Source organism: Varanus komodoensis, unplaced genomic scaffold (genome assembly GCF_004798865.1).
Source record: "Varanus komodoensis strain SLA01 unplaced genomic scaffold, ASM479886v1 scaffold22, whole genome shotgun sequence".
NCBI classification, from domain to species: Eukaryota; Metazoa; Chordata; class Lepidosauria; order Squamata; family Varanidae; genus Varanus; species Varanus komodoensis.
The window spans coordinates 474,479-495,402 of record NW_025335606.1 but is presented as its reverse complement, the minus strand read 5'-3'; the positions used below and the strand labels follow the sequence as shown (position 1 = coordinate 495,402).

The 20,924-nt window shown below is 49.0% G+C and overlaps 1 protein-coding gene across 46 annotated transcripts in view; it reads left to right on the top strand.

Moving 5' to 3' along the window:
* CELF4 (CUGBP Elav-like family member 4) overlaps positions 1-20,924 on the top strand; it is an 818,464-nt gene that overhangs the window by 656,957 nt on the left and 140,583 nt on the right. For 22 of the 46 annotated variants that reach the window (XM_044431447.1, XM_044431426.1, XM_044431445.1 and 19 more), the window contains exon 5: positions 3,582-3,588. The exons of the other annotated variants lie outside the window; for them this stretch is intronic. In XM_044431447.1, the coding sequence (XP_044287382.1) occupies positions 3,582-3,588 (7 nt within the window). The remainder of the gene's footprint in view (positions 1-3,581; positions 3,589-20,924) is intronic. 46 annotated transcript variants of the gene reach the window in all.

Sequence of the window (20,924 nt, the reverse complement as noted above, 5' to 3'; positions counted from 1 at the left end):
CAGGGCAGCTCACATCCCAGAAGGAACGCTCTCCTGGAGGTCCTCTTGGTCTCCAGGAGCACCTACAAAATGCCACCTTCAGCATCAGCCTTCTGAGCTCAGGCAGGAGAGGCATCCGCAGGGAGCTCTGATCATGAAGAGCGCTTCTGATCTCAGCACTAGGACTTGGAATGATCTTCTATTCACCTAGAAAGTCTCTAGTGGCCATAGGATTGCATCCTGAAAGGACCTGGGTTTTGAGGAGGCATGAGAAAGACATCCATTTAGCTTACTTTTAATGTGAACCTAGCTAATTTCAGACTTCCAAGCCGCCATGCAAACAAAAGATTTCTCTGAATTTTGCAGCAGCAGTCTTCAGTTGAAAATGCCTATACTGGGGAAACAAGGCTCAACCATGTGCTATATTAATAGGATTGCTTTAACATGCGTGTACCAAGCAAAAACGACATATTAGAAATTTGCACAAAAGTGCTCATGAATTTTCTTTCTTTTTTCTGTGTTTGGGCTGAACAGAACTGAACTAGAGAATGAGTAAAAACAAAAAGGGAGTTATTTAAGCACCCCTCGGGCTGAGTAGAGCAAAATAAATAATTGATTCGAGGGTGCATTCTTGGGACTGTTCTTGTAAATTGTTTTAAACTGGTTCAGTGTCATGGTTCTGCCCGGTCACTGATGAAGCGGAAACATCTCAGTCTGAGTTCCATCAGTCCTTTATCCTTCATCCTAGGTTCTGGCATAGGAGCCATGAGAGTGAAACCAGAATGGGAGAGCTTTAGACTGTTCGTGTAGACAAACCAAGTCAGATCAAGGGTTTCCAGATGGTGTGGGGGGTCACAGAAGTTCAACCATTTACCCAACCCCTGAAGGCAGAACATGCATCGATGAATCTTAACATGGCCAAAAGATGGCTTTAGAGTCACCCAGCACAATTTGTCACCTACCAAAGATGGCACTACCCAGCTGTCGGGTACAATGGCTCCTCACCGGCTTGATAAACCTCCCAGTTTTACTGTGACAATTGTCTGCACGTGCTTCAGGGAGCAACTCAAAACACACGACCAAGATGCCTGTTCCCCTCGTGGGTGACAATTTCACATGAACAAGAGCAAACATTCAGAAGGACGGCAGCAGGCAAATCTCATCCGGGCCGTCTTTGTCATCCTCCTCCTCTTTGTAGGTAAGGGTTTGCTGGGTTTGGTGCTGACGTTGTTTAAATCAAAGATAGGCCGGAACAATTGTTTCCGAGCTGCCAAGAGAGGAAGAGAGCAGCATGACGGCTCAGTTCAAGGACAGCCCTGCTCACAATGCGGAGAGTCCCTTGGCACCTTTCGGTCTGAGCCCGCCTGAGATCATCCTGGCCACCACAGCCCACGTCCCTTTGATGAGGCTCTCTTTCTTCTCCCATTTCACCGACCTTGTGAGTCAGCTGCCCGAGAAGCGGTGCAAGCACACTCGCCGCCTCTCTTGTCCAATTTGCGAAGGAGCTCTCCAAGGGCCACAGAATGCCGGTGAGTCTGACGGCCATTCCCGCAGCAGGCGATACAACCAACACCATGATCGCTTGTGTCCGTGGTGTAAGGGGAAGTAAATGTCCTTTCCTCCCGTGGAGCAATTTAGCCTGGTACAATGGCTGGCTTGTTGACAAATCATCAAGAAAGGAAGAAACAGACTTGGGGATGTTTTCTTTGGATGCAGAAAATGTTTGTTGATAAGAAGATGCCAGGAAGGAATTCTGTAATGTTCTGTCCACCAAGAAAAGGTCCTGAAGACAATAACTCAGGGTCACAGATTAGTCTAATAAAGTTTGCACCCCGTCTGTCCCAGAAAGCTTGGAGGACACTTCGTGGCTCCTTCCACCTTAGCATGATGAACTTGCACCACTCCTTCCTCGTTGGGCCATGGAAAAGCAAGCAAGTGCTTCTTTCCACTCAGACTTTGCTGCTGCATTATTAAAGCTGGAGGTTTTGAGGGTAGGGCACTGCCATTTGATCTGGTCTTGTTAGAAATTTGTGGTTTTAAGGCTTCTAACTCCCTGGCATGGGAGGCACAGAGAGCACAACAGTCAGAAAGCTAAGGCCCGTAATCCATCTCCCAAACAAGAACATAGCCTCAGATCATTCCTGACTCCACCTAGGTACAACTGTCCTGTTCCAGGGTGTGCAGCCTCCCCAGTTCCCATGGGCTCCACAAGGTATTGTAGGTTCTCTAACCATCAATGTTCCCAGGAAGTGGTTGAATGAGCATCTTTTGGGACAAGCTTTCAGATACGTAGGGTAGGGCAAAGCATACAGAAGTATGCTTCTGTGGCTGAAAGCTGAGCAGTTATGCAGCCATAAAGAACAGCCGTGGTTTCTGTTTCCATGCACTGCTTCTGAGCTTCTTGCCCATGTGCTGCTGAGGTTAAGGGAAATGTTGGATGTGGTGGCTTCAGTTTTACTTTATTTTTTGCCAGTTCGCTTCAGCTCCTGTGTTCTCAGAGCTCCTGTTGGAGGTATGGATTGATTGATTTGTACAAAGAGAGGTCTGACCTGTGCAAAAGCAAATGAAGAACAGATAAGTCTGATCTTAAACGGGCTCTTAACTCCCAGTGGCCTGGGAAAAGTTTGGCTTCTTTTTTCGGGAGGGATCTCCATAAAAGGAGGACGCATGGGTGGGAAAAGACTGTTTCCAGGAGAGGCAGCATGTTGGACCACGGGTACAGATCTCAGGTGAGAACACGTTTGATCATAGATGTTCCCAAAGGGACCCGCGATTTTATATTGCTGCAATTTTCATTTCAGTCTGGTATTGTGGTTTCCTGAGATTGGTAAAGTTCTCCATACTCAGGAAATCTTGGTTTAAAACAAACAAAGGGGATGAATGTGGGAGAAAGCAGACGTGCTGTGGGCTCCGAGTGCTTTCTAATGAAATCCCTGCATCTTTGGCCATGTTAATGCTGAACTGCCTTGCCACCTCTCTGCTTCCGACAGAATCCTCTGCTCTGAAAACTACCTGGCCAGCAAATGTTGAGCCATCCTCTCCATGTGTCCCTGCACGTGTTGAATGCAGAGGCCCGGGAACGTTATGGCTGTTCATTTTTATCCGTGATTACCAAAATTTGCAAGGCCTTTCACATGCAGAGGGGGGAAACATAATAATTAACCATCTCAGTGTGGGAGAAAGCAGAAGCTGCACATCTGCAAGCTTAGCCAGTGTAACCGTCCATCCAGTCCAGGAAAGCAGAGCCAAAGGGCTGGGAAGAAGCTAGTTCATGGGGAGGGGGCATGGAGCCCCCTCCCATCCTCCCAGCCCTCCCGCCAGTTGCAGCCATTTTCTCGTGTCAAGACATGAGAATGTGGCCTCCAAAAGGGCCAGAAATGATGTGGGAAGGAGAGTTCTGCATCAAAGGGTGCCTTATATGAGGCCAGCCTTTTTCTTCCTCTGTCCCAGTCTTGCCTCTTGTGACTGGCAGTGGCTCTCCATGTCCCCCCGAAAAGGAGATTTCTTCCCACCCCATGCCGCCCGCTTCCTTTCACTGGTGAGCTCCAGGTCCGACGCAGGGCGGCTGCGTGGTCTTCTCCGCTCTTGCTCTCTCCGCACAGCCTGCCCGTCTTCGGCCAGGAGTCTGTTGTATGTCTCAGATGGCTTAGAATTCCTCTCCCTTGTTATTTTATCAGGAAGCATGAGCAGCAGGGCTGTTATTAGGCTGTGCCAAGAGGAGACGTCACCTGCCATGCAAGCATCTTTCTGACACTTCACTTTCCAACAATTTCAGAGACTTCACTCACACGGTTTCAGGTTGGGTAGGCTGCCAGATACAATCAGGCCCCGAACAGCCTCTGTGCTGGGGACGGATCCAGCGCATCTCAGCAGCTGATGCACAGGATCCGCACACAGGGGCAGGCGATAAATTGATTTATTTGTCTATTTGTTTGTTTATTAAAAGCTTTTCTATCCCATCCCCTACAGATGTCTCAGGACGGCTTACAATAAATAAGTAGAATAAACCAAACCCCACAGCATCCGGCCATTAATATACTAAAACCATGGTTAAAATCAATTAAACATTAAAATAATAGGGAAATAAACAGGGTTTCTCCTGACACCGGAAAGAGTAAAGAGTTCTGATATGACCAAAAGGGGTTTGCAAGGCCTCAAAAGTCATGTCCTGTAACCAGTGTCAAAAAAACCCCATCATCATCATCCTATTTTATACTGCCCATAGCCAAAGCTCTCTGGGCAGTGGACAGCAATAATCATAGAATCATACTCGCAAGTCACCCATCCCAGTTCTGACCAGGTCTGACCCTGCTTAGCTTCCAAGATTAGGCAGGACCAGGTACTTCTGGCTTGCATCTCGGGCTGGGGAGCAATTAGTTCAGTCACGTTTTAATGTAAATAAACCTGATTCTTCACTTTTACACCAGTACCAGGGCCAATAGTCAGTTATTCTTTGAAATCTGCAGTTCTCCAAATTTTGCAGCGATGCGTGTCTTGGAGGAGAGGGTGCTCAGCGATGGAGTAAACAGGGGAAAGCAGTTGCAACAGGCACAGAGGAGACCGAGATGCATTTATTCAGGGAATGCTTATGAATATTTGTGCAATCTTAAAAAAACTTCAGAGGTCAGGATGAATCAAATTCAGGACAGGATCAATGTTTTAAACACTGAGATTAAGATGGGAAAAATGAGAAAAAGAGACTGACTCGTATGCACTTAGAAAATTCATGCAAGCAACTTGTGAGCAAATTGTAAACAATATTTAGTGCTCTTGCATGCACGCACACACATACACACACACACACAGAGAGAGAGAGCAGTGCTGTTGAAATTAGTGATGGACAATTTCACCCCAACCCACCCTATTAGAGGCACTCACTGGAGCCATTCTGAACCAAGACCAAATTTCCCAGTGCAGTCTGGGCCCAGTTCAGACCACAATCCTTCTTTCATCTAATTTCCCACTGGAAAACTCTAGCCCCAGACAGCATCCAGGCAGCAATCGTGTTTCCGGAAAACTCATAAAAATCGGATTGGCCACCCCTGGCCCCGATGTCCTGCCTCTTCAAAGGTGAGCTTTGCCAGAGCCAGAATGCAAACAAACTATTTCCCCGCGCTTGCTCTCAGACAGGGCACCATCACAGAGCTGGACGTACAAGAACAGGAGGACGGGAGGCATTGCCCGCTCGCCAAATCCCCAGGCCAGTCTGAGGCAGTGTGCAAATTTATTTACTTTCTCACATATCCACTTACTTAATTTATACACTGATCTGTACATTTAAGGAGCAGGGTGAAATACTTTTCCATGGGAAGGTTCAGGCTGCATTTTTGGAATGCTGGTAAGGGACTGAGTGCTCTCCGATGACGGTGGTGGTGGTGGCGGCGGTGGTGGTGAAGGTGGAGGTGGTGGTGAACATGTAGGGGAGATGGTGCAGCTCAATTCCCCTTTCCCATGGAAAGGCATTTTTTGGCAAAGCATGGTACAGTCCAGAAAGAGCTATGCCACTTCCTTTTTCTGAACATGTGGATTGCCTCTGAGATGATGGAAATATCTGAGCTAAGCAGTGCATTTTTTGTCATAGAACGCACCGAAACAGAGATCTGGCACCTTTTTTCAACAGATTTTCCAAGTTTTAAAAGTAACTTTTGAAAATTTGATGTTTGGTCCATGTGGATTTGAATCGCCCTGTTGAGCATAGCAGGTTGGCGGCAAAATCATTAAAACGGTGCACGCGGGCTGCTTGTGTGTCGAATCCGATGCATGCGTGCTTCGTCTGCGCTGGTTGTGATCGTGCTGCTCGGCTTGTGGCGCTGCTTGGCTTGTGGAGCTGCTTGGCTTGTGATCGGTTGTGTGGTCGCACACTGAGTGCTTACTACGGGCGGCGACCATTATGTTTCGTTACACAACTGACGTGTGTGGGTGTGTGTACAGTGATTGATTACGTGTGAAAGGTAAATACTTTCATGATTTCCAGCACCTTTTTTCTTACAAAAAAAAGCACTGGAGCTAAGTATTTGTAAAATGGCACCTCCTGGATTTACCCTAACCCCAGTTTGAGGTTACAAGTTGTCTAAGGATTCCAGCTTCCTTTGCAAGGGAAGAGGTGGCATAGGACGCATTGCAAGTAATTTGAAGGAACGGGGCCGCGAAGCCCGAGCATCGCCACTCAGGAAACGAAAAGGTAGCTGTGCCTCTCCATCCGTTAACTGAGGGTCAGGTCCAGGACCTCACAGTTTCGAGTGCATCGATTGGCTGATGCAATCACATGACCCCCCCCCACCACCCCCTGGACATGCCAGCATGGTTAAGCCCACAGATGTGACCAGGGCAGAAACAGGTCCATTTTAAATCCTAATCAGCCAATCCCAACCCGAGGTTTGTTTGCTTCCACTTATAATAAGCAGGGGGAGGGGGGGACGGGAATCATAATTAGTGATTCACAGAATGGTGCCGTGACATATATTTGTGATATTTAAATGTATGTCTAATTGGAGCAGTCGCTTGTACCTTATTCATTTGGCCTTTGTTTCCCATTTCCGCCATTGACCTGGAATGCAATTTTAATGGCCCTTGGGCCACAGGTCAAGCTGGCTTGCGCTCCGGAGAAATATGCTGGGGGAAATGTCCGGGTTGTTCACATAAGAATAATGGCCTAGTGCTGTGAGAACTGGGGCAAACAAAGAGCAGAATGTATCGGAGAGCAGAACACCTGCGAGGGCTCCTGGTTCGCCCCTTCAGCAGAGGAGGATGTGGCAGGAGATGCCAGGGATGCGGCAAAAGGATCCCTCTCATTTCAGGCCGGGCTCGGAGTGCGGCGGAAAGCTGCAGCCATTTCCCTCGTTTCTCATCCTTGGTTGCAAGCATCAGAAGACGCAGATGACGTTGTCTCAGCACTGGCTCTAATACTGCGCACCCCACACCAGAGCAACCTCGTTAGAACATGCTAGACCAAGGGAGAAACTCTTTCCCTTTTGTCTGGCGAGTGCCGACAGGAGCACAGGACCCTGCCCCAAGATGCTTCAAACCAGCCAGGGCTCGGCATCATTTCCCTTCCTCTTGTCTCCCCTCCCCACGCACCCCTGTAATTTGATCATATTGATGATGGCGAGTTTGTCATTGTGAGTTTGTTGTGCATTGCAATCCTGCACCTGCTGTGATAAAGACGCAGTCACCCGTACCCAAATATTGTCACAGCCAAGTTAAGCATCGGCGAAGGGAGATGGAGGAGGAGGAGGGAAAATAGTGCCATGAACGAGAAGCAGCCCATGGAGCGAAGGGGTGCCAGGCTGTGGTTGGGGCAGGACACGTGCCCTGAATGTCCCCATTTCAAGTCTGCGTCATCTCCAGGCAGGGCTGAGAAAAGCTCCCCTAGGGAACCCTGGAGTGGCCCAACTGGCCAGGGAGGACCAGTGATAAACCACCTGGCGGCTGAGCCTCCCTTTGCAGGCAAACCTCCAGGCCCTCTGGACTACAATCCCATCATCCCTAGCTATTGGATGTTGGGAGCCAGTTTCCCCTTTTCAAAGCAACAGTTCTTTGGCGAAAGCTCTTAATTCTCCCATGTACCTCCAGCAAAGCATCACTGGCAAAGAAAGAGTCCCGGAGCATGCACAGAGGGCTTTGTTGAACCCAGACTGCAAACACAGAAACAGAGCGAGTCAGAAGGGGCCTCCCGGGCCATCTAGTCTGACCCCCGGCTTCAGCCGGCTCCGCTCACGACATGCCCACCATGTGCACGTCCAGCCTGTCCTTGGCCAAACGACCTCCAAGACCCCTCCTTTGAGTACCCCCGGCAGTGCCCCTCTTGAGACAGACCGGCCTCTTGTTGGCTACCCTTCTCTTCCAAGACCTCATCATGGGTCATGGGTGACACCAGACTCGTCTGGCTCGGCTGTTGCAGACTGTGGCTATTCTCAGAGTCCGCCGGAAGACCTGGTGTGCTGGGTTTGTGGGATGGACTGGGATGCCAGCAGGGATCTCGGTCGAAGCACGATGAAGCCAAGGCAGGGTGCTGATGGGCAGGGAGGGTGTTGTTCTTCTCAGGAGCATGACTGTTCCTCACCCGATGGGGCGCGAAGGGCCCCGGCCTGGAGGAGCCTCCTTCCGTCCGGCATCTCTGCGAAACAGGCAGGGCTTTGCGAAGGAGTCACATTAGCTTGAGCCTACAACTGCTGCTCTCTCTGAAGTTGGCCTGGGCAGGTAGCAGAAGTATTAAGTGATAAAAGGAGGCGAGGATCAAAAGTGACAGGCAGCAGATGCAAGTGGAGTTAATTTGGTGTGATAACCTACCAAATTCTATTTTAATGGACTTAGCTCACTCGCTCACCATGCAGGGAGAATCTGCCAGGCGGAAGACAGTGAGGTGGGAGCTGGGGCGGGGGGGGGGGGGGAGACTTCCAGAAATAACACCATGCAGAAGTGCAGGCTGCCAGGGAGCAGCGGTGGCCCCCGCAGAACAACGCTCCTTCATTACAGCGCGCGGAGAAATGAGTCAACCATCCTGCATCGTATCTCACTTGTGATTGGAATGGTAGTCAGAGCAAAGGTGCTCGTTGCAAAGCTGGCATGGGCTGAACAAAGCCGGGGAAAGATGTGAAGAATAAATTATACATCACAGCTGCTAAAGATAACTCTGGAATAAGGTAGCATAAAGAAAAGGATTCATTTGTTCATCCTTTTTGCACTGAGAAAAAAATGGCTCATTCTTTCTTCATTTGAGAAGCATGTTCGTCCGGTTGCTGGTGCTACATTGCATCATGGTAACCTTGCTTACTGAATTTGCAGTCAAAATACTACAGATCCCATGGTGCAGTGAAACCTGATCTGTCAAACATGGACGTATGCATGCATCGCCTTTGCATTCTTCGAGGAGCTCAGGGCAAGACGCGTGGGGTTAGGCCATGTCATCCTCACAAAATCCCCGTGAAACGAATGACTAATTGGAATGCATACCACCGGGTAGCATAAATGTTGATTTGGGGCCAGAACTTCTGGAGAAATCTGTTCAGTGATTCTAGTTCAGTGGAACTCAGACCAGGCATCTCTCAGGGGAATAGAAGCAGTACTCAATTCTGTCGCCTCAGCCTACAGCCATGTGCGCAAGAGTTTGCCAGATTATTTAATTTAAAGCAATGACCCATGAAAAGCCAATATGTAGCTGACATTTGGCTCCAGATGCTTTTGGAGAAAGGGTCTTCATTAACAGAAGCCCCACTCTGAAAAGCTCAAAGCCGGCCCCAGACTATGCTGCATGCGGGGAAATTCAGCCCTGGATATGAAGACAATTTGGTTTCCGAATCTGCCTCCGTGGATCCACTGCAGGTTTTGAAATGCGGGATTCATTTTCTGTCTTTGCTCTTTTGGTGGCCACACTCTAATTCACATCACTAGGCCTGACAGGAAGGTGTCTCTTCCCTTCCCACTGCCCCAGCAGATCCATATGGTGGGGTAGGCAGGCTGCCCTCGTTCAGGGCTGGAAGAAACAGTGAGAACTGCACCAAAGGACTTCCTGAGCTGGTAATTTGAGAAATCTCTTCCCAAGTTGCTCCAATTACATGTAGACTAAGGAACCCTCAGAGAAGCCCATCGTGGGCCCCTTCCTCGCATGAGAATGTTGCCCAGGCACCAGAACACAGTTTCCTTACCCAGGCCAATGACGTTCTGTGCAGACCAGCTCAAAATCGACCAGATGACCACACTAAAGTACTGGGCCAATAAATGGGCCAGTTCAAGAAGGAAACCGGGCGTGAAATATTTGCTGTGGACAGAAAATGGCTATTTGGTTGGGGTAATTTCTCCCTCACGAAAAGACTGACTTTCTCCAAGTGTTTTGCACACCACTGGGGCACTCCCATCTTCCCTCCTCCTCCTCCTCCTCCTCCTCCCTGGATTAGTCCCATGCATGAGTACAACAGCACTTTGCTGCCCATTCAGGTATGGGACAGCAATGAAACTGAGGAAGCAGCAACTCAGTCATTTTTCATGCTTAGACAGAAAAATAGCCAGCCGCTCCAAACATGTCCCGGCCACCATTCCCAGCCTTTGTTCTTGTCTAATCCGGAGTAGAATCGAGACCAAGCTGCTGTCGCTGCCAACGAAAGTGTGGTAAGCAGGATGCTGCGTGCCGGAGAAGTGTGGATAGCTCAAGCGCGATTTTTCCACAGATGCCAACTTGCTGTGGGGTGGGGGAGAGAGAGAGAGAGATGCATTTTATTAGGTTCTTAGTGGAGCTTGGGCATGATGCCTCTCTGAATATGGATGAAGCCTACAAGAAGGATGATCTGCCAGGAGGAGCTGTTACCAGGGAGGTAAGTGATGCAAGGAGGTCAGGGGTTACCTGTCTCGCTGGCTAATGAAAGGATTCCAGGAGACGGAGCTTTTCTCTCTGATTAATGCAAGGGCTGCCATGCCTGCCCTTCCCGCCATCTTACTCAGCCTCCCTTTGGAAAATATGCCGGGGCTTCTCTCCACCGTGCTCCCCAGGCAAAAGTCGGTGGGGGAGGCGAAGGCCCAAGAAAAAGTATCTTCTTTCCAGGGAGTAATGCGCCATCATTTTCTGTGCTTCTTTAACCATCCCTGATGCTCTTCGGATCACTACTGTGGAAATAGTGAGCATTTGTGTGTGCAAGGAGAAGAGAGAGAAAACGGCAACATCACATATGGCTGAATGCGCCGCATAAGTTTTGAAAATGCCCTCCTCTTCTGAAAGGTCCCCATCCAAATTTTGAGAATTACTGGATAGAATGGCCTTTGATAGAATTCTTTTGGTAAGACCTCTGTCCTTTCGTGCAGGTTAGGAACGATTTTATGCAGCTCCCTTTTTCCTTTCGAAGGGAAATTGGGAAAGAGATAAAGTACCAAGCCTGTTGTTTCCTTGTTGCTGCTGCTGCTGCTGTTGTTGTTGTTTTGTTTTGTTTTTTGGTAGGGGAGATGACAGAGAGGAAGGAATCAGGATGACTAGTTCTGGTTGTGCTGGAGAGACCATACTCTGATGGCATCCCAACTATATTGAGTTAAAATCGTGTTTTTCTCTGGATGAGTAACAGAAAAGAGGGGGCAACTTTTCCACTTTGGAGGTATCAGTCAAAAACACTGTTAGCCCATCAATCGATACCTGCACAACCAAGAATGACATGCGTCTCCTGGATCCCGTGGTCCCGTGACAGGCTGAGCATCTGGATAGTTAAGGTGCATATAGCCGTGTGAAGAACCATACACACCAAGGTATTACACAAAAATACCGCATCTCCCTTCCAGGGCTGAAGGATGCAGCTCGCCGCAAGTTCTTTCTTCTAGCACAGTTTGACAGAAAGGTGTTGCGCACCTCCATCCTGCCCCTGGGTCTAATTTATTCTCCAGATACGGTGGTGTTTTATCAGGCCCAAGCCAGCAACAATGCTGCAGCTGAATTTATTAACAAGAATTTTGCTCCTTTTCGAGGGAGGGTGTACTTAGCACCAGATAAAGGGATGAGCTAGGAAGGGTTAGAGGGTTTTGACTGTTAAATTGATTTCATCTTTTATAGATAATTTCTCCCTCTCCCCCACATTACGGATATATTCACATGCTCTGTTGTTCTTATGGGATTTACCCCTAGGTTATGCTTCCTGATCCCTTGGAGCAAATTTTCATCCATGTTCCTGTTGTACTATAAAGAGCTTTGAGTGCTTTCAAGTGGGAGATTTTAAGGTTGCTTTATTTGAAAAAAAGCAAAAACCCTTCTGCTTTGGAATTGCTCCACTTTCTTTGCTTACGGTGGGAAACAACAACATCCAGGGTGACTGATTTTCCCCACCACACTTCTGTAATCGGCCTTATTAAGAACAGCTTTGCCTGGGCTGAATTCCTGTTTAAAACATGCCTGTTGTTCTTCAAGGGAACGGGGAAAAGTAGCAAGGGCATCAGTATAATTTTTGGAAGGGAATTCCTCTACGGGGCCTGTCGCATGCAACACCAGCAGACGCACTCCAGTGCTCAGCTGTCTCTACGCTCCCTCGATTCGGATGCCCAGCTGTGTTTTGGGGTTCTGCTCCCAAGAATCTCCATATGGACAAGCTATTTCTACAGTCAGTAGCAGAGGGGGGATTTGAACATCTGTGAGAGGAAGACTGAAGGAGACAGGGGCCCATGCGAAAGATGGCAAAGCAAAGCTAGGAAACACCGTAGAGGCGACGGGAATGGAGGAGAGATGCTTCCAACGGGCAGGAGCCAGGTTTCCTCCCTTCACCCATTCAAAGTCACTGACCTTTCTTTGCAAAAATTCTTTATTCACTGAAGTGTTTTCCAGAAGCACAAGCACCCAGGATGAATCTCTGAGCATGCTCAGGAGTGGTTCCCTGAACCCAACCTAGTATTTATTTCTAGAAACTCTCCTTATGAGCATGTTTGGACCCCATCCTTTTGGAGGGGCCTTTTGGAATTGAGTTTGCCTCATCTCTGCATGCTGACCATCTGCTGACATCACATCATGGGGTCAAGAGTCGTACCTGCCTCATCTGTCTTTGATAAATTCCCCTGTTCCAAGGGCCTTCCCAATAACGGAGCATCTTGGTTATTCTCGGAGGCTGCCGGAACACCTGGGGATTCAGGCCGTGAGACTAGCATCACCCCAAGATGCTGAACAAGATGATCCAGCATCTTGTTGCCCTGAGATATTCTTCCGCAAAAGGCCAACCAGAAGTAGAAATCCCTGCAATTCTGGGCACAAGCTGGGGTTTGGGTGAGTTGGCCTCCTCCTACCCAGGCAGGAGGTCTTGCAAATATTGGGCAAGCACCCAGGGACACCTGCACGTGGCACCCAACCCGCCCAAATACAACTTGGGGCAGGGATGGAATCTCCAGAAGGGGAGACCCACCATCCAGGATACGCCGGCTCCAAGCCTCATGGGTCTGTTGGGTTCCTGCTCCAAATCATCACACGCAGCTTGACTTTGCATCGTGCGGGTGCTCAGGATGCCGTTGACTTCAGTCAGCCGATAAAGAGTTTGTTCTTCCTCAGCCAAAATACCCCGAGAGCAAACATGTTTATCCTGGTGAGCCGATGCCAGCCCTCTGCTGGGAACCCTTTGATCTCCAACTTCAACCGGCGCCCACGCAGAATGCACTGGGGGCAGGATGAGGGAGGCGCAGAAGAGTCAGGCAGGAAGAACCGAGCAAGTTGGAACTCCTGGATTTACAAGGTCAAAACATTAGGCTAGTATTTCTCCACATGTTTTATTAGAGCCTCACATTGCCCCCCCCCCCCGATACACACAGACTTCTTTAGCTTTCTTTCAGTGAGGCACGAGCAGCCATTGAGTAGTTCAATTACGCAGCTCTGGCACTTTCAAATGAAGCCGTTTCTGAAGAAACATATATCCTTCCCCAAGACTCTCTTGAGCTGGTGAAGGGGGGGGGGTGGATTTGCATCTCTAAAAAGGACAGTCAGAAGGAGAGAATCACACTGAGCGAGTCTATCTGCACCGTCTTCATTTCCCCTTCTTTAATTTCTTCCTTTCTTCTTGGGATATTGTTTTTTGCCTTCTCTGACCCTCGCTGTCATCAGAATGTGTCTGTGGATGAAAAAGCAAAGGGTCTGTTTCTCTTTATGACTTCCCCCTCCCGTCAGACCCCAAAAAACCACAGCCTCGCCCCTCCTTTCCCCCTCTGTTAGCAGCCAAGCCTCAGATGATAACCCCAACAACAAACTTAGTTAAAGTCTCCAAAGCTGGGAGAGCCGGGCATATATTTTAATTTAAAAATCTCCTTTGATTGATTTTTGCATGCAAGGAAAGAGAAGAAAGCGATAGCCCACCCCTCATTCAATGAGCAACATGTGCGTTCGTAGTGGCAAATAAGCCCTTTGATCGTCTTTTCGGAGTGTATGAAAATATAATAATTTACTGTGTTATACCATGCACTTGTAAGTACAAATAACAGAAGCACCTTCAGAAGGGAGGGAGGTGCAGATTCAGATATCTGTTTTACAAACGCAGCAAGGAGTGGGAAAGAGGGCAAGGGGGAATGTTAAGACTGCAGCTTAGGTGCAGGTGAAGGTGGAGGTGAAACTATACCAAACAGAGCTGTGGGATTCATGCATCGGGGTGGAGGTGTGAGGTGCAACCTGGGCGTTACTGTGAGGGGATATGTGCCACATGCACCACGGTGGAGCGATTCTGTTTTGGGCTGAGAGACACCAGCACCTGTCCTTCACCACCTGCCCAGCTCTTGTAAGTTCCAGGCCGCGGCTTCCTTCACTGAGCTGATCCGTCCCTTGCCTCTTCTGCTTCTGTCCCTGCCATGATCGTCTTCTCTGGGGAGTCCCACCTTCCCATGTTGTGCCCGAGTCAGATAGTCTCCATTTTGCCACGTTTGCTCCTAGGGGAAGCTTTGGTCACACCGTCAAAAGTCACGCCGAAGCTGAGTTTGATTACCCAGTGATACTCCAGGAGTAAGACACAGTAATACTCATCGTCCTACTAGGAATATTTTGTTATGGATATTTGGTTTAGCAACCATGCCTACCAGCAGATTCTCTAACCCTCACGGTTTGCCGGTTTCAGCTTCCCCAGGGTGATGCTTCCAGAGCTGTGGGACAGCACTTCCTATGATCCCCAGCCAGCTTAGCAGGGGTTGATGGAGGTGAAAGTCCAGCACATGTAGGGGGCAGGACATCAAAGTCCAATGCCCCACTGGCACATGTTGGAAAGACTGGTCTAATCCTGAGGGAGAAGACCCAAGATAGTGGCCCCTGTGAATTCACGGTGGGGCCTCCATGCGTATGACAACAGGAAGAGGACGCAGGACGCAGGGGTGTCCCAGCCAGGCAAGGAGAGAAATCCCCACTGCTCTCTCTGAGCTCTAGTCTGGAGGTCTGTCGACCCGTCCTGCACCCCCAGCCCTTTCCCTCACCTTCCTCCTTCCTTTCTGCGTATTCCGCTCAACCTCCCCTCTCCTTCGCTTATGTACGAGGCTCGCCCCCAGGCCTGCTTTCTCCCAGGCTGCTGCCTTTCCATGTCCGAGAAAAGGCTCCCGATCTCCCCAGATGCCCTTATCTTCCAGCCAGGGCTGTTTTTCCCCCACTTCCGGTATTTATCCTCTCTCTGCCTCCACTCCGCTGCCGATGCCAGGAGCTCTCCTTCGCCCCTTTGCAATAGCTGCCCACCCCATCCTTTCTCAACCTGCTGGCTCCCTCCACCTGGTTCATCCTTTATTTATCATTTCTTTCTTTCTTTAAGACCTTTCTAACCCATCCTTTGCCCAAGCCTCAGAACAGCTTATCAAAAACCAATAACTAATATAAAACACAATTAAAACTTCCAATAAAGGAAATTTTACAAACAACAATAACGATTCAAAATAAAAGAGAAAGGAAGAAAAAGAAAATGTGACTGCCTAAAATAGTATTGATTTGTTAACATTATTAATTTAATTATTGAAATGATGAGTAAATAAAAACGGTAAATAAAAGTAAATTTCCAGTCTGTTCCCCACCAGACTTCACCTTTCTTTCAGGTTCTTGTCCTGGAGTTTCCTCACCCTGAGCTTTGCTATAGCTAGCAATCCCTCCCCAGTCTCCAGCCCCCGGGGGAGGGGATGCAATCTGAAATTTAACCCCAGCCATCCTCTCAGTGCCCCAGCCCAAAGCTCTCCTTCCTGGGCACTTGCATCCACTCTTGACCCCTTCCACATCCACGTGAAGTCCGGAGCTGCTGCCCCAGAATAAATGCTGCATCCGCACACATCGTGCCTCGGGCGGCTGAGACACTCCAAAGGGTCTCCTTGTTTTGCTTTTTGCAAATTGTCCCGAAAATGCCTTCATCTCGGATTTGAAAAGGCAAATTGCCACGAGCCCATACCTGGTGGTTTGGCTGAGATTGAGCGAAGAGGAGGGCTGCTCAGAAACATGATTTGGCCAGAAGCATTGCTATAAAAAGGCATTTCTACCTGCAGTGTCAGAAACGACGGCATTTATGGGCTAAATTTATTTTCAGCTCTCCCATGCTAGATTTGATAGGTGAATGGATTGATGCTGTAAATTTTAGTCTGAGCCTAGTCTATAGTGACTGATGTCTACTTAATGGCATATATCAAATAAGTTTCTGATCAATGGTAGCCAATTTCGGAGAGATACTCACATCCTAAAACTTGACAGCCACAAGCAGAGAAATTACAGGCACTGGAGCTTTCAAAAGCAACTTTCAAAACAAGCCTGGATTGACCATTTAAGCAGGGAGGGGGGATTCTGAGACTCTTGCAGAGCTGATACTTTCTGTGCCTAATTCCTTCTTTGCTCTGGTAATCCCCTACCAGAGGAAAAGAAGGGATTCAGAGGCAGAGATGTGGATCAAGGCTGGAATGGACATGCCTGCGCACTCTCGTTGTGTGTGAGAGATGCCTTATTATGCAAATGAATGGGATTCACCATAGTGGGTCGGAAGCGGATCGGAAATCATGAATCAACCGGCTGCCTCGATGAGACAGAAAGCAACTCTTCTCTTTGGGAGCTGTATGTGGACTGCAGGGCCCAGCCACCCTTGAAGGCGAAGTGGTGCAAAAGGTGTGCTTGCCTCAGTTTCACACCCCAGCCTTTTAAAAAGATCACAAATGATATCCAATGAGCACGATGTGCCCAAAATATAGAGTGTGGTGGCTTTTACGGGTATTACTTATAAGCTATGAAAAGGCCCCTATGATCACTAAAAAAATTCTGACTTTCATCAATAAATCTCAAGGCTAATTTGAGTGCTTTCAGTAATTGTCCAAATGCCATTTACATAATTGCCCAGTAAAGAGTCATATTTAGCCTGCTCACTCTAAATCAGCTTTGATCTCAATGATTTCGGCATGAAGCCCACTCTGGCTGGCCATTTTTATTTATTAATTTATCGTACTTATAGCCTGCTGTTTTTCTTCCAAGGAACCCGAGGCAGCTTCTGTAGTTCTTCTCCTCTTTTTCCTCTTCCTCTTCTTCCCTGTCAACCTCACAACAACCCTGTGCGGTGGGTTAGGCTGAGGGCAGCAACTATCCTAAAGCTCCCAGGGAGCTTCATGACCAATGCAGGACTCAAGCCTGGATCTCTCACACTCCACTTCAGTGCTCTAACCACTAGGCCATAGGGCTATGGCCTGTCATGATGCCATCAGATTCACAACATGATTCCAATTGTTCAGGATGGCTCTAGGAAAGGGAAGGAACCCCTAATCAGAAAAGGGAATTAAGAGAGAGCAGTTAGCATGATGTAAGTGGGAAGGGGAGTGAATATTAGTTCATACACCCCAAGGAAACACCATATCAGACACACACATATATACACAGATATACTTGGAATGCCCAGCAAGCTGGGTGAAAAATTCTGCCCTTTTCTATTAGTTAACTATCATTTTATTTATTATATTTATATCCCATCTTTTCTCCTTTCAAGGCAGCCCCCATAATTCTCCTCCTCCTCCTCTCCACCTTATCCTCACAACACCAACCCTGTGAGGTAGGCTGGATCGAGAGCCGGTGACCTGGTAAAGTCGCCCGCGAGCACCCGGCTGAGCAGGGACTGGAGCCCACGTCTCCCGAGTCTCATGCCCATGCTCTTAGCCACCCCACCACGCCGGCTTCCCTTCCAAGAGCATGATGTGAGAGGCACAGAGGCTTGCCGCCCAACCCTCTCAGGTGAAAAGGAATCTCAGTGCACCCAGGTAGAAACAGAGCGAGTCAGAAGGGTCTCCCGGGCCATCTAGTCTGACCCCGGCTCCAGCATGTTCCTGTCCAGCCTAACCTCGAACACCCGCACCAACGGGGCATCAACCACATCCCGTGGGAGCCCATCCCACACCCTCGGGGCCCTAACTGTCAGGAAGGACTTCCTGACATCTAAACTGAACCTTGGTAGATTGACCTGACCCAGAAAATAATAATAATAATAATAATTATTATTATTATTATTATTATTATTATTATTATTATAACATTTCTATGCCGCCCCTTGCTGAAGCCTCGGGGCGGCTTACAACAGGAGTCGAGAGCGCCACAGGAGGCTGGTCCTCCGCTGCTCCGAGCCTGGATGCGCTTCTCGCGGGCGATGTGGCTCCAATGCCACTGGTTTGCCACAGGGGCTCACAGACGGAAATCCACCCCCTTGCCTGCCATGTGATTACCTCCCATTAGCAGCGAATCCACGCGTGATCGATGCAACAAGCGTGCCTGTGTGTACCCTATTAATACATATGTATGTGGACTTTTACATATCAGTTCTGTGGGACTCAGAACTTCAAAAGGAACCTGGATAATCACAGCAGAAGATATGAAAGATCAAACAGAATATCTTTTAAACAGATCTGAGAAGATTAATTTTCATCCAATGCTACTGCAGGAGCTTTTTTCCTCTCCCCCCTCCCTGCATTTTTCCACTTCCTTTAGTTGCTTTGATCTGTTTTGATGTCTTTCTCAGCTCATCTTTCAAATAGAAATCTGTTTAAAATCTTTTTTTTACTTTCTTCCCCGCCCCTCCCCCCTCAAGTCTTGCTCACTTCAGAGGGAAAGAAATGAGCTTTCGTCTTAGACCCTTCCCACCCTCAATTTGGCAGAGATGACTCTTCGGTGTAAAGAAGCCAGGCAGAAAGGAAACGGAAAAAGTGGGAGATTCTAGTCCAGGGCTAGCACGATGAAGTTCTTCTCCATCCAAGCAACTTACAGAATTCACAGAGTGGTCGGGATTGGGAGGTAGTGTTATCTGTGACTTTCAGCCCTGCTTGGTATATAGAACCTCCACAGTCCAAGGCAGCGTACCTGAGAATGTCTGATAAGCAGCAGGAATGACCAAGAGTGTCTTGCCCTTTGTGCTGCTCCTGCAAGGTTCCAGAGGCATCTGGGGGAAGTGGTGCAGCTAGACAAGGAAACCGGGACTCAAATCTACCACCCACACACACAACCCGCTTAGGCTCGGGGTCCTCTGGAGCCCCAAAAGCAGCAATTGATGGAGTGCTGTCCAACAGGTCCAGCATCTGAGCAGTCATCGGCACAGGACTGCCCATGCTCTTCGCAGCATCCTTGCCTCTTGTTTTTTAAAACATGTTTAGGGAGGGAAAAGCTGGCCGGGCACGGACGTGGTTACAAAGCCTCACTGCCGTGCTTCCCTCTTAAATATATATTCTTTCTCTGTAACAAAGCAGGGCTTATTCCCCAAGGAATGTGCCTGGGCAAGAGGGCGAGCGCCACCCTTGGCTGCATAGCCAGAAGCGTGGCTTCTAGATCAAGGGAGGTGTTACTACCACTCTACACGACTCTCGTGCGCCCGCAACTGGAGTATTGTGCTCAGTTATGGGACGCTCATTACAGAAAGGATATAGCCAGGTTGGAGTCAGTGCAGCGCAGGGCCACAAGGTTGGTGGCCGGTTTGCAGGGGATGGGGTATGAGGCGAGACTGAGGGAACTGGGTCTCTTCCGCCTGGAGGAGAGGAGACTCAGAGGGGATCTCTTGGAGACATGCAGGTATGTGAGGGGGTGTCACACGGAGGTGGGCAGAGACCTGTTCTCCCCTGCAGAGGAAGGCAGGACGCACCCCAACAGAGCAAAGCTCAGGGAGTCAAGGTTCCATTTGGATGCCAGGAAGCATTTCCTGACGGTCAGGACCCCGAGGGTGTGGAATGGGCTTCCACGGGATGTGGTTGAGGCCCCATCGGTGTGGGTGTTCAAGGACAGGCTGGACGTCCACATGGTGGGCATGTCGTGAGCGGAGCCGGCTGGTGCCGGAGGTCAGACTAGATGGCCCGGGAGACCCCTTCTGACTCGCTCTGTTTCTATGTTTCTAAATAGATACATGCTCCATTTTATTCCTGAAGTCAAAATAGTGTTATGATCGAAGAATATTGCTCAGAGTATTTCTTTCCATCCATCCATCCATCCACCTATCCATCTTTCTAGCTATTTTCTATCAGGTTTGGCAAACAGCTTGTTTGCTTTCTTGGTCTTGGGTCCACTTTTCAGAAAGGCAGAATATTGTGAAGATAAAAAGGCAGGGAGGGGAGGAGGGAAATGTTAGCACCATCCTAAAGGGTTCAGCCTTTAAAATTGCCTGGCAGTTGGAACAAGCAGGGGAGACCAGAAGCGCTTGCTGACTTGCGCTAGGCTAAGGCCACGGGGTTGAATCTGTCTAGTTTCCTTGATCTCTTTAAGCTTAAGTGCCCGTTCCATTTTGCCTTTAAATTGCCTTTAATCAAGGCAATAGAGTGATAGGGAAGAGATTTAGGTTGTCAGTTCTGCTTTCTTTGATCTGGGTCCCATCATCTTCTGTCATCTGAGTTATCTACATCCAGTGCTCCTGCAATGGCACTGGGAAAGTTAGAATCTCACCCTCAGGATTCCTGGCATCCTAGTTGCCCTGTGTCCTCCTCTTCCTGCCCTCTTGCCTTCCCCTCACTGGCCCCACTCCCTTCGCCCCCTCCCAGCAGTCACCTTTCTGCTGTTGCGGTTCTTTCCATGCCGCCTTGAAGGGGTGAGGAGGGAGTTTAGAGCACAGATCCCCAGCTCTGTTGCCTGTGCTTTGTTTCTGGTCTTAAATCTTAGGAGTCCGAAGGATGCTGGGCGACCTGCAAAGCTTCTGAAAGCATTGCTTCCTTGGGAAGTGGAATGTCTGTGAGCAATTCCGTGCCAATGCAATTAGCGTGGCCAGTCCGTGGCAGAGGCCCCGCAGCCATAAGTCCAACAGACTGCAGCATGGCCACAGGCGTCGTTAGTGGAAGGTGTTTCACGGCACTGAAAAGCTCTTGCAGCACAGTCTGGATTCTCAGATCTCCGGTTCTAAGCTTGGGGAAGAGCCCGACTTTGCCGCCTCCCATATCCACCTTTTCTTTTGCCCGCAAGCCCCTTCCCTACCCTCACAGTTGGCTACTTCTGCTGGGTGTAGAGGGGCTCGGGGGCAAAGGGAAGGAGGCAGATGATGCCGAGAAATTATGCATCCAGGTGATGCTCAGAC